Source organism: Mastomys coucha, unplaced genomic scaffold (assembly GCF_008632895.1).
Source record: "Mastomys coucha isolate ucsf_1 unplaced genomic scaffold, UCSF_Mcou_1 pScaffold22, whole genome shotgun sequence".
Lineage (NCBI taxonomy): Eukaryota > Metazoa > Chordata > Mammalia > Rodentia > Muridae > Mastomys > Mastomys coucha.
Genome location: NW_022196905.1, coordinates 232,218,251 through 232,232,135, shown reverse-complemented (window position 1 = coordinate 232,232,135; position 13,885 = coordinate 232,218,251). Strand labels below are relative to the sequence as shown.

The following is a 13,885-nucleotide window of genomic DNA, read 5'->3' as shown; positions in this document are numbered from 1 at the left end:
GCCAGGCAGTGGTGGCGCATGCCTTTAATCCCAGCACTTGGGAGGCAGAGGCAGGTGAATTTCTGAGTCCGAGGCCAGCCTGGTCTACAGAGTGAGTTCCAGGACAGCCAGGGCTACACAGAGAGACCCTGTTTTGAAAAAAAAAAAAAAAGACTTCACCCTGGAGGCTCTTGCTTTGTTCTTTCTTTCAACATGTTCTGCTTCTGTTGTCTATGGCTCCACTCATTTATATTGCATGTATACAAAACCTATATTTTCTATCTGTTTACATATGCACACGTGTATGGGGGTAAAATTTACTAACATGAGATCCGTCAAAGACTACTCTTCCACTCGTTGGTCAGAGTGAGCCTTCAACCTCTGTCACTGTCCTGTCTTCCGGTCCTTTCTTCCACAGCTGGCTCAGGGTAGCACAGGGCTGAGGTAGAGAAAAGGGACCTGAAAAATCTCAACTAGGAAGCTGAAGACAATTGTACTAGAGTGATGGGTGAAGGAAGCGGTGGGGGAAAAGGAATGAGGGTGGGGTGGAGGGGCACAGCATGAAGATATGGAGAAAGGGGGATGGTACAGAGGGAGACCTTACAGTTAGATAGCAGGTATAAAGAAGCAGAGGGAGGGGAGCCATGGGAAACAAAGAAGAGAGAGGCAAAGGCGGCCTGAGGCTCGGGGTAGAGAAGATGGCCTCTGGAGGCCTGCACTTGTGGGGGATGTAGAGTGGTAACTCAAAGGACTGGGTTAGGCAGACATCAGGAAGACAGGAAAAAAAGCAGGAGACAGGCAGTGGGTGCTGCTTTTTTGGTTCCCTTTCCAAATTCTTTTATGGATTAAAAAAAAAAAATTGGGCAGGACTTTGCCGTAAGTGCCCTGTGTAGTCTCAGATTACTGTGCTCCTGCTTCAGTTTCCCAAGCACTAGGATTATAGGTGTGTACCAGTCCTAGCTTAGAAGCTCTTTTGTCCTGAGCCTGTCTGTTTATGTGAGCCTTTGCTGTGGACTTCAGTTTTGTTAGGTAAGCATGTCTCTATGTACACACATGCTTATATAGAAGGACCCTGGGCCCACCACTCTCCTGCTTTCTGCCTCTGTCTCTCTGTCCCTGTCTCTGTCTCTCACTCTCTCCCTTTCCACTAATAAAATGACAGCAATAGCAAGCACTGCAAGGTGGTTGTTAGGGTTAACATTAAACAGTATCCCTTAAATAACCAGTGTACATTACTGAACACAGATCCAAGAAGATAAAATGTAGAAGCCTCCACTGTCCTGTAGCCAATAATTCCTGGAGCTCTTATGCTTCAATTCAGCCCATCTCCTTGATGATCACTCCGTGTTGAAGCTCTTGGCCCTGAAAGCAGACTACCCAGCAGCCCTTCTCTCTCTCTGCCTCTGACTGATCCACTGCTCCAGGCTGGTCACACGAGCACTTGGTTCTCAGTCCTTATTTCTTCTGTCCAGTGTCAAGGCATCCCCAGGCCACCAAGGCCATCAGGTCCTCTTGTCACTATACCTTCCTGTGCACTTTTCACTTTGGACAGCTCACCTCACCCCAGACCTCATGCACACTTTATTCCACAGCTTCCAGGGCCACTCCCCTCTTTGGCTGCTCTTTGATGAGGTCACCCTAAGCCTGCCATCGGGAGTGTCTGAAATCTCACCGCATCCCCTCTCTTTCTAGCACAGTCTATCAATGGTTGCTTCCTGCTAGCAGGATGAAACCACACTCACTGGCAGCCATCCAGGGCTCACCAAGTCTGGCTTATCTGTACTTCCAACTTTCTCACCCTTGCCTACATTCTAACCACATTCCTCCCTCTGCCAGTCAAATCCTCTTTGGTCACTATCAGCCACTGCCTGTATTCAGAGCTGCTTGGCTGCTTCAGCCACGCCCCCTCCACGGCTACCTTTTAAACCTTATCTAAACATCTGGCACCACAGCCTTCCCTTCCTAATAAGCCTTCTTTGACTATCTCAAGAAAATGAAGTCACCTAGACAGACACAGGGAAAAGAGAGGCTGGCTTCAAGGTGGCCAGAGACTGAGGTTAAGACAGCTGCACAGCTGTACTGTAGCAGGACAAAATATGACCCTCAAAAGTAAAGAAATAAGACCACTCAAAACTGCTGGGGCTAACATGGCTGATCAAGAGGAATTCTAATTGTTCTTTGCCTCATTTTAATGGCATCTCCATACCATTAACCTGGTAAAATTGCTTGTTCATACTATGCAGGTGACACCATGCCACATGTGGAGGACATACAAGGACAGAAAACAGGAGACACCTGACTGGGAAAAATCCCATCCCATTCTCAGCCCCTGTCCCATGCAATTCAATTCAAGAACAATCTTCCCCAACCCCTACACTATTCATCATAAGGTGAGCTATCCACCTTCAACAGCACGATCTCTTGAGAAGTCTGATTCACGGCTTCAATATGTGCCTCTGCCCTGTAATAAAGTGTTCTCCCAGTTGCTCACTGGGTCCACCTGTCTCTGAATTCTTTCTCCGACAGTGCTGGGAATCCAGTTCTCAGTCAGGTCTCCCTCTACTTTTGAAGCCTACCCAGCCTTGACCAGAAGTAACAGAAAGGCCACACTCAAAAGCTTGTGCATCCTGTCTCCCCAAGAAGATGGCCAGCTTCCTCCAAGCCCAATCAACAGCCTTTGAACTGATGCAACACTTCCCATAAGGCTACACACAGGCACTGTACTCACTGGGCCAAGTGAGTACATAAGGCCATTTGAGGGTACATTCCTGGCACAGCCCTTCTCTTAGAATGGGAGAGGAAGACTACAATTCCATTCAAGAGACTTTTTTGATGACCTGCTATGTTCAGGGTACAGTACACCTGGGCTCAGCATAGTACTTGGCAGGGAGCAGGTACTCTGCAGATGATGGCTATTTTCATGCCCACAGTTCTACAGCCATGAGGATGAAAGAGACACTGTAGTCCTCACCAGCCAGTGTGTACCACTTACCCATACTGCCCTATAGGTACTTTCTGATCATCAGCTTTCTCTGAACAAGGTTCCCTTTGTGCCTTCTCCTCCACAGAGAACGCTAACTGGAACAAGCCTGAAGAGACGGGGGTATCCTTGCTCCCCCTTCTGCCTCCCATGGACCCTCGGTCTCTCACTGGAGATGAACCTGTGATAGATACAGGGCCAGCTTTCTGTCCTGCCTCTGGGGAGCAGCAGATGGATGGGCTCAACCAGGACCCTGCTGCCCACCCTAGGCTGCTATAGACACTGTGTCAGCCACCTATTCCTCCAGGCCCTGGAGATACCATCCTGAGCTGAGGGGACTATCCCGTGGAATGAGGATTTGTGCATAACATATTAAATTTTTACATGCAAAGCTATCTGACCCCAGTAATTTGTCAGACCCTGAGAAGGCCAGGATAGCCTTCGCCTGAGAGGCAGGGAAATGTGTATCAGTCAAGTCACCAGAGACCGCAATTGTAGGCCAGCTGCTCCGGGTCCTCCTGCTGTTCCCTGGGTGGGGGTGGGGAGCAAAGTCCAGCTTTTGGAGAGCATTCTCAGGTTGTTTTCACACATCCTTCACACAGTCCTCATATGATGGAGCTTCCCACAGTATCTGTTTGTAGTTTAGCCTTGTGGTGGATGTAAATGTTTGCAAATAAAAGGCTTTTATACACTTATCAGAGAACAATCCTTGTTTCGGAATGCCTACTCTCTACTGGAAGGAGGGCCTTACATCTACCAGGAAAGGCAGAAAGCACACCCATTGGTGTGAAGGATGAGAGGCAATTCCAATGGATGCTTCCTTCTTACAAAGTATGGACAACTCTCCTCAGGAGGGAAGATGGCACCTAGCAAAGTGGGTTTTATTCAGTAAATATTTTTCTGATCAAGCCAGTTGTCTGGGGTCAGGTATTTCCTCAGCGTTGTGCTGACTCAAAATATCTCTCACTCTTTCTCATCTACAAAACATACTAGGAACATTTTGGATTTTGCTTATACTGGTGAGATTTACCTGTCATCCAAGTTCCTGCATTTGTCAGGGACTGGTGAAATGGCGTGGTCTGGTGGCTACTACCTTCTCTCCCACACAGAGCACAATCTCCCCTGGTCACTCTCAGGAGGAGAGTCATGAAGGCCTCTCTTCACTGCCTACCTTCCTCTCCTTGTCACCATACTCCACGCCCAAAGTATCCATGGCCCGGACAATGGCTGCCAGAGACTGGATGGTGTTGCTGTAGACAACAGGCTTGTACTGCTTTACGTCTTCTCCAGAGAAGCCATCTTCATGGATGATCCTGGAGGAAAAACAGTACATGATAAGTTCAGTGTCTTCCCTTGACATGGACAACACAGGGTTTGAAGGCCCAGCACAAGCCCTGTGTTCATAGAGGGAGAATGGGAGAGCTGGGTCCTGTGGAAATGATGGACTACTGAGTAGCTCTTTAGGTGCTGTATAATCTAAAAATCTAAAAAACAAAACAAGACAAAAACCATTTACCTGAGTTACTAAGTTACTATAGTACATAGTCTTCATATTCTATATACAAGGGGCTGAAGACACTTGAAAGCACCTGCATCAGGAGCAGCAAACACCAGTTGCTCTGCCCATGTTCGCTGCTGGTGACCTAAGAATAGCGCAGAGCCTTGCCTTGTATAGCAGAGGGTGCTGCTGAAGATGCCTCAAAGAACTGCACAAGGGAAAGAAAGATACAGTCTCGGTCTCTCAACCAAACCCTGCCCCGTCCGCTCTTGTGGATCAAACCCAGGAGCAGAAGGATGTACTTGCTAGGTGAGGTCAGGTCCCCAAGGGGAGATGGAAGCCACGCCCACAGCTCACTCACAGTGCTTTTAATGAAAGTAAGGTGATGCCTGGCTTAAATGAACAGCCATCCAAGCCTGTGCACATGTGTAAGATACACACCATCAGAGGAAAAGCCAGCGGTGGGCATTTCCACACTCTTCCTCAGTTGGCATTAGGTAGTCACCCTGTTCTGCTGGATCCTAACAATTGGTGGAGTCCACAAAGGGGACATCATAAGAGCAGAGGCCGTGTGACAGCCTCTGGTGGCCTTTGTTTGATACATGTTCATTGCTGACAAGGATTTAGGAAAGAGGAAATCACATACAGACTGTAAGAATAGTCTTAAAATGGCAGTGAAGAAAAAGCAACACGTTTTAAGGACAACATGAGAGGCTCTTTGTGCTTTGACAGACTGTGTGAACTCTCTGATAGACACGTGTGACACACCCAGGCTTCAGTATGAGAGCTGAGCCCTCGTTCTCTGTCATTAAAGCCCCTGCCCAGGCCCTCATCACCTCCTTTCTGTCTAGGAGAACATCACAGACAAATCCTGTGAACACAGCTTTCTTAGGATTCATTTCATATACCACACGATCTGCTTGCCTAAAGCATGCAGCTCAACATTTGCTTTAGTAAATTCAAGAGATTGGGCAGCCACAACTGTGTTCGAGCCATGGAGCATTTTATCATTTCCCAGAGCAGCCCTGTGCCTGCCACCAGTCATTCTGCATGCCCCACTTCGATACTAAACGATCACCAGTCTACACTATTTCTAAAAATGTGCATAGTTTGGACAGTCCACATACATAAGATTATACAGTAGGTGTATTTGTGACTGGTTCTTTCATTTAACGAGTTTTTTCAAGAGGCTGGAGAGATGGCTCAGTGGTTAAGAGCACTGACTGATCTTCCAGAAGTCCAGATTTCAATTCCCAGCAACCGTAGTTCATAGCTATCTGCAATGAGTGTGGTGCCCTCTTCTGATCTGGTATGTCTGAGGACAGTGAAGGTGTACTCACATACACAAGATAAATAAAATCTTAAAAAAACAAACAAAACAAAAAAGTTTTTTCAAGATATGCTTATGTTATAGCATGTCTCATTAATTCATCTTTTTTATTGCTGAATAATATTCCTTTGTATAGGTGTGCTACCATTGAGCTATTCAGTCATTAGTTGATTGACAGACACTCACTCCTGTCGCAAAGTGAGTGTTAGTGCTGGCTGTGGGTCTCTGTCTGAGTTTCTTTAAGAAGCACAGACAAATGACTCTGTGGACAGTTTGTGGGTTTGATTGGTATTACATCTGGTTTTTTGTTTTGTTTTGTTTTGTTTTTTACAAAAGCTTCTTTTTAACTCACAAGACTTATTTTTTTGGTTTGTTTGTTTGGTTGGTTGGTTGGTTTTTGAGACAGAGTTTCTCTGTATAGCCCTGGCTGTCCTGGAACTCACTCTGCAGACCAGGCTGGCTTCGAACTCAGAAATCCACCTGCCTCTGCCTCCCAAGTGCTGGGATTAAAGGCATGTGCCACCACCGCTTGGCACAAGACTTGTTTTTATGAGTGTTTGCCTGCATGCATATAAGTGCACTGCACATGGATCTTGTGTCCCCACAAATTAGAAGACAGGGTCGGATCCCTTGGAACTGGAGCCACAGACAATTGTGGGTACCAAGAAAGGAACCTGGGTCATCTGATTGACCACTGAGCCATCTTTCCAGGTCCTGCAAAATCCTCTTGATGGAGCCACAGACCAACAGCCCACAGGTCTGTGACCCCAGAGAGTCCCCAGGGAAACACTAGCACTCTGCATAGAGCTGGAGAAGTGGAGGGGACAAGGGGACACTGGCTGTGTAGGTGGCCTGAGGACTACAGGCTAGAGAAGCCAGGGACACCATAGGGGCTTGAGAGCCACAGGGATAAGGATCAGCATTCAAAGGTTAAGGCAGCTGGAGCAGAGAGGAAACAGCAGAGAAAGAGTTCTTGGCATCTTTGTGGAGTTCCTCAGGGTCTTTGGCCGAGCAGACAAGACTCCACAGCTCAAATGAAAGAGCACCAGAGAGGGAATGTGCTCCAGGGGCCTTGGAGGCTGAACACTTGCCAGCACTTCCCCAAGCCAGCAAATGAACCTCTGAAAAGTCAGAGGGCAGACCCTGGGGACTGCTGGAGCCTGCAGCAGAGACACCAGAGGCCACAGCAACTAGGTTAAGAGAGCTCTCATGGCTCCCGAAGGCCTTCCTGACAACTCTAGAAACAAAGTCTAAGAAAACTAGCTTCCCATAGTTAACTTAACTGTCCCAAAGAATAACAGAAGAAAGACAACAACCTTTAAATGGGGATGGCAAAATCTAGACACTCAGCAGAGTGTTGTGCATGATACCACCTTCGGGGGGGGGGGAACCCCGGCTCTGCAGACAAGCAGGGAAGTGCGGCTCACAACCAAGAGATGTACCAGTTAACAGGAACAGAGGTGGAAGAGACACGAATGACAGAATTGACACTGTATTGCAAAATTATAAAAGTAAATTAAAGCGTGTGCGATACACATGGGAATCTAAGAGCAAACACTGACAACTGTAGAGAAGGCATTGGGCACTCAGGCTCCAGGAGCAGGTCCCTCAGGAGGTGAGTGCTGTGCTGACCTGATAGGTGAGCACAGGGGAGATTTGCTGGCTTTTAGTGTGATGTGCTTCCCCAGAAGCCAGGGCACATGCCACAACTTCACTTCTGACTCCTGGTCCTGCCACTCATCTCGGGATGCTCTCCAGACCCCAGCTTCTTGAATGTGGGCTTTGATCCCACAAGATTCTATAACTGGATGTAAGGGTTATGACAAATTGGATAATAGGAAAAGGTTTCTGAAGAAGTAGTGACTAAGAATTAATTGAAAATTAAATGTGTAATGAACCTGAGGTGCCTTTGGTGGTGCTCACCCATCCCGTGGGCTGCAACTTCATTGCCACACCACTTGAGTACACAATGGGAGCCTTACATGCTGCACCTGCAATAAAGCCACATGACCCCAACAAATGTCACCCGAAACACCATGGTTCACAATATGACTACTGCGTGTCATGAAATGTGGTGTTTTTATTGCACATACAAAGTTTTCTACTCATATAGAGTACAAAAACTTAATTTTTCTACCAACATTCCTCAGCATGTATAGTAAAATTTATAATATATTATAAAATATAATAGTATACTTTTGGTTTATTCTGCATTAGAATATTTGATTTAAAAATTTTCCATTTGAGATACTAACTTTAGTTTCATTAAAGAACAAATCATTGTATTAGTTTTGGCTTGGCATTGGGAAAGATTTTCTAGACTTGCCCCACCCATACTTCTGCCTTCATGGACTACATTTATACTGTTATATATAATGTTTATATATACATATAAAGCACATATGATATATATACTGCTATACATTTATATTATGTGAAGCAGCATTCTCAATACTGATGATTATAAAATCAAAATACCGAAGAATGAGGACAGACTCCTGCAGTGTCAAATACAGCCAGGATCTAATTCTGTATGATTAAAGATAAACAAGCCATCCAAAAAAAATCAATAAACTTTCAAAATAAAAAAAAAGATAAACAAGCACATTCATCTCATTAATTTCCAAATTTGTTTTAACCTTTAGTAAATGGTAAAAATATATGTACACCAAACAGTTGTTTAAAAATAAACCTTTGAAATATTTGATTACTATTAAAGGCTTGATTTGTTTACCTGTACTATGTATACATACATCTGGGGTCACATAAAATTTCTCTGGCAAAGAGGTTGCATGGGGGAAAATGAGAGCTTTTCTTTAGATCCCTGGCTGGCCAAGAGATCCCTTTTCCCATGGGGTTGGCACTCTCATTCCCACACTCACCTAATGAGGTGGGAAGGCTCAGTTTTCACTATATCCATTTAACAGAAGAAACTGAGGCTGGGAGCTTACGCCGTTGACCCGGGCTCTCATAGCAGGTAAGCTAGAGCTAAGCCCAGAACCCAGGTGTCCACAATGACAGTCCTTCTGACCACATCTGATCCATTCCCAGAACACACATACTATCAGATTACTGCCTATCACCTGTCAGCCTGGTTTCTGGAGTGGTCCAAAAGAAAAATGTACAAGCAATGCAATTTGGATCAAGGGTTCAAAAGTCATGAGTAGTAGTCCTGTAACTTGTCACATGGGCAAATACTGGCTTAAACTGGGTTTCCAGGGGTAACGATTTACAGCATCCCCAAGCAAAGAGTTGTAAGCACCACTTAGCACAAGAATATATGGTCCACATAAGACAGCAGTGCCAAGCTTGTCTTTCTCAAGCATCCTCCTCCTCTCCCTCTTTCAGAGTTCAGGCTGACATCCTTGTGAATATTAAATAAGGTCCCTTTATCTTCTATTTCCTCATATCCTTCCAGTGACAGCTAGGCTGTTCCCATACCGCCTCTGCTGCAGAGGTTAGGGAGGGTCTAACCGTGTCATCCCGAGTAAATGACTTTACTGAGCAGTCTTGTTTCCTCATTGGCAAGTTGTTCTGAGAAATAAGCTGGATGTGGCCGAGCAAGCCAGACTGATGGAGGCAGGAGAATCAGGAATTCAAGGCCAGCCTGTACTATAAGAGACTCTGTTCCCAAAATACAAAAACAAAAAACCCAAGAGAAAAAGAGAAAGACCACAGGGAAGACACTCCAAACGGTGGCCAGTAGGAGTCTCATTCTAAAGTCAACCTCCTGGTGCAGTTTCACTTCTGGCCCAGAGGTGGCCCAAGTGTGAGGGTTGCCACTCATTGCTAAATGTTCCACATTTGCATTGCTTCTAATCTGCAAAGCAGCCCCAGGCTCAATAAAAATCATCAGTTCCCCTCTACAGACAAGGTTAGTATACTTCCCGGAGGTCGGACTGGCATCTCAGGTCCTGTTTGTGACAGGCAGAGAGTGAGAGGCAGGGCTGCCTTCCCAACCCCAGGCCCTCACGAGCTCCAGGTTCCAGAGGCCCCAGTGGACACACATATATACATGGTATGTGTATGCATGTGCACATGACTGATGTGCCTGTCTAATGTTCTGAGGGTCTGGAAAGGAAAGCGGGCTCCTGAGAGTCCTCAGGGGTATACCCCAGGGGAGTTCAGTCCCATGGGATGGCTCAGGTCTGGGTCCTGGATGTAGCAAGATTAGGGTTTGGAAAGCAGAAGGGGCTCCATGAGGCTTGCAGCAACAGCCAGTAGTCTGAATCCTGCAGAAGCCTTTAATGGAACTGCTAAGTGAATGTACACAATAAAGTCTCAGTGATGTCATGCGAGTCCCTAAACCCACGCATGCCTGAAGCTGATGCTACCCCGACCACTCTGACTGATACAAGCCACAGTATTCCTTATTTTTTGCCCAATCTAATGTGACCTGAGTGAGCTTCAGTCACTCATCCAAGTCATGATTAAAATGTTCTCTATTTGATAATGATAATTTGTGATCACCTCTTGGCATATTTGTTTGTTGACTTTTCTACCCTGGCTGTAGATGTCTTGTTTCATGCACCTGTCCACTCCTTCCCAAAGTTACTGGCACAGGGACAGTGAAGGTAAAAACATCTTCTTGAGCTGTGTGTACTCAGATGTTTAAGATACATCCCACCAAGGGGCTCACAGGCAAGCCTGCTTGTGTGCCTATGTGTGTTGGGTGGGATCTTGTTTTTGTTTTTGTTTTTGAATAGCTGCAGAGCCAGAGTATCAAATGGAAGTCAAGTTATTTCTCGAAGTGTCCACCTAAAACCCAGGACTCCAAGGGGCTGTTCTGGGTCACCAAGCCAGAAGAGCCAGGGGAAGGAGGAGTTTGAGCAGACGAGGTTGACTGGGTCTGAGTATTCAACTATGGACAAAAGCTGCCAGCTGCTCTCGGCTCTTCATAACACTGCTAAGTGGGTGATCTTGAGGGGGCTAGGAACAGTGACAGGGGCTGCCCACAGCAGGGGCTGCCCACAGCAGGGGCTGCCCACAGCAGGAGACCAATTTCCAGGAAGAGGCTGTCAATGATGGGCCCCCGTCCCCCTCCCCTGACTCTTTTGGCCGCCTTGGAGATTCTGTGGGAAGCCCAGACCTGGCTCTCCTTGCTTTCAGCCCCTTTTCTAGGGCGGGGTTGCTTTTAGCTTCAGGGAGACTGCTGGGCACAGACACCTTATATGGTCACAGAGCCACAGGCTTGGGAGCAGGAAGGGACCTCACACACTCATCTGGCCTGGCAGCCTTTCTTGAATCACAGGCCCCTTTTGAGACTGACAAACATACCAGCACAGGTTTCCCCTCCATTTGTGGATGTTTGTGAGCACCTGATCAAAAGCCGTCATTGGCTCATTACTGGAGTTGGCTCTTCCTCCCTCCACTCCCCCGCCTCCCATCCCCCCACAGCCTCACCATCCTCTGCTACAAGCTTGAATGATTTAGACTGTGTTTATGGGGGGGGGGCGATGGTGGTGCCAGGCACTAGCTGTGCGATGGGGACCTCCCATAACTGCTGGGTGTCAACTGTTCTCATTGTGTTGTGTTCAGGGCCCAGAGAGCGGCTGCACAGGCAGGCGAGCAATAGCCGAAGGGACTGCTGGTACATTTGGTACAAAGAGGTCATCTTGTTACTGTCCTCCAGAGGAAAAGGACGTGAGGCTGGTTCTAAGAGGAGGGTGTCTGTGAGATGCACATTTGAGTGTATGTGTGAGGACATGCCCTGACCGGTCAGCTGAGGAAGTAACATCTCATGAGCTTGGGGTCCTGTACCAATTAAAAAGGAAAAAAGATGAGCGTCAGCAGAGCTTCACTGTTCCTCTGCCTTTGCTCCCTGGTTGGCCACCAAGGACCAAGGCACTTACTTCCCCAGTCTTGCCTTCCTCACCTTGATGAACCGCACTGCTCTCAAGGAAGTAAAATAAACCAAACCCTCCTCCTTTAAAGCTGTCTTTTGTCTGATACTGGTCACAGCCATGAGAGAAGTAACTCACAGAGGTGAGCCCTGGAGGGTCTCCACCTGTCAGGGAGAAGACAAGGAAAGGCTGAGAAACTCTACTTGGAGACGGAGTTGGGGGTTGGGAGGTGGGCTGGAGTGGAGGTTCTTCCTGTTTATCAAATGGGCATCTTGGGAGAATGTATAGGCTGAGTCATCTTAATGATCCTCAGGGGTGTCTGAGCAGGAACAGAACCTCATCAGACATTTGTCTGGGAACTGTTTTGCTTCAGTGATACATGATAATGGTCTCTAGTCACCACTGGCCCGACTGACCCACTCAACAGTGTAACTGTAACTGTGGAGCCATGGACCTATTAGGTGGCTAGTGACAACCCTGGCCTCATAAAACACAAGTGTAAGTAAACAGTGACCAGGAAGCCCCTAGCCCATAGGGGCTCCACAGAGCCCATTAAAACACTAAGATGAAAATATGACGAGGTATGGTGCAGTGGGTGTCCTGTGCAGCCACACTAATAAAACTCTAGGTGTATGTTGGGGGACCGGGCATAGAAGCTGTGGAAATGGAGGATAGATAGGCTGGAACAACAGAATGGAGCTGACATCACTTTCGGTGGTACAGTCAGTGACTTGTTATTGCCTTCTTTCTGTTTGCTTCATTTTCAAAATGTGCACATGGTGTTGTTTAATTTTTTAGAGATATTATTATTATTATTATTATTATTATTATTAGCACACGTGGGGGGGGCACATGCACCTCAGCACATATGCAGAGGTCAGAACAACTTAAGGGAGAAGTCAGTCCTTCCTTCTATCCTTACAGGTCCTAGGGATTGACTGAGGTCTCCAGGCCTATACAGCACACGCCTTTACCCCCAGTCACCTCGCTGACCTGTGACACATTATGTTTAGTGAGAATCAGATATTCTATGTTTAACACTGTGAGTATGTTGAGGAGACAAGATTAGAAGGGTAAAGTGTTGTTGGCAGGGGTCTCCTGACCTGATTTGTTTGTGTTTGGCTTGATATGAAGCCCCACTGCACTGCCAGGCCCATGGAGCCAGTTCCCCTGCCTTCTGGGGACTCAGACTAGATGTCAAAATAAGACTGATGGTAAAAACATTTAGGAAAGAGTGTAAAAACTGGCATCTTCCAAGGGCAGTGGATAGACATAAATATCAGCTATGTGAGCTGCCATGCAATGGCCACTGTCCTAACTCTCAGAGCTACTTGCCTGCCTCCTTTGCAGCTAAGAGTGGCCACATGATCTAGTTCAGGCCAGTAAGACGAAAGGGGAATGTTTAGGCGTGTCTCTGACAAAAAGCATTTTACTTCCTGGTCTCAAAAGAAAGATCTTCATGAATACTTTCCCCTACTTTTCCTGTTGGCCTTCTTTCCCCTTCCCACAGGGCTCCTCTCCTGCAGACATTCTTGGCCTCCTGCCTTTGTATGCAGTGTAAGGAGTCAACACGAAGTTGCAGAGACACTATGGTCAGATGCTAAATCTCACCGGGATGGGAATGGAAGATCAAAGAGGCACAGGGAGTCAGTCCATCATGGCTTGCTGAATTGACGTCTAAACCCTTATAAAGACAGTTCATGCTTTCATCACGATGTCCTCTGCCTGGGCCACAGATAGGGACCTGTTCCAAGGCCACACATGGGGAACTGTGACTTAGATAAATCCATGCCCATAGGGACACAGTTGGCATGTGACAGAGCAGGGACAAAATCCTCAGAGACCTTTCTGTTGTGCCACAGGTCTCTGATGGCCCTGGAGCTGAGGATGATGGGAGATCCCAGGTGAGAAAAACATGGGCCCATTTGCAAAACAGAAAGATTCTCTTGCCTTGATAGGTCTGAGGCTTTGGGGCAGCAAGATGTTCTGTATGCACGTCCATTAGTTCCTCCCCTAAGTGACTTTGATGGATTGTCTGAATCCCTACTGTGTGTCAAGAGTAAGCTATCAGGCACAGTCTCTGCTCTCACAAAGGCCTTATTCTAGTGGGAGGTAGAAGATGAACAGGAATCTTAGAACATAAGGGTAAGGAGAAAGAATAATCAGAAGGTTCATACCCTGGGAAGGGTCACTACTTGGAGCAGTGCTGACAGGATCTGGAGCTGCTGGGCTGGGAGTAGCACTCCAGATGTGTA

At 46.9% G+C, this 13,885-nt stretch overlaps 1 protein-coding gene across 3 annotated transcripts in view; it reads right to left on the bottom strand.

The window, feature by feature from the left end:
- Gnao1 (G protein subunit alpha o1) overlaps positions 1-13,885 on the bottom strand; it is a 158,198-nt gene that overhangs the window by 67,826 nt on the left and 76,487 nt on the right. For all 3 annotated transcript variants that reach the window (XM_031340888.1, XM_031340887.1, XM_031340889.1), the window contains exon 3: positions 4,131-4,272. In XM_031340888.1, coding sequence (XP_031196748.1) covers positions 4,131-4,272 — 142 coding nt within the window. The remainder of the gene's footprint in view (positions 1-4,130; positions 4,273-13,885) is intronic.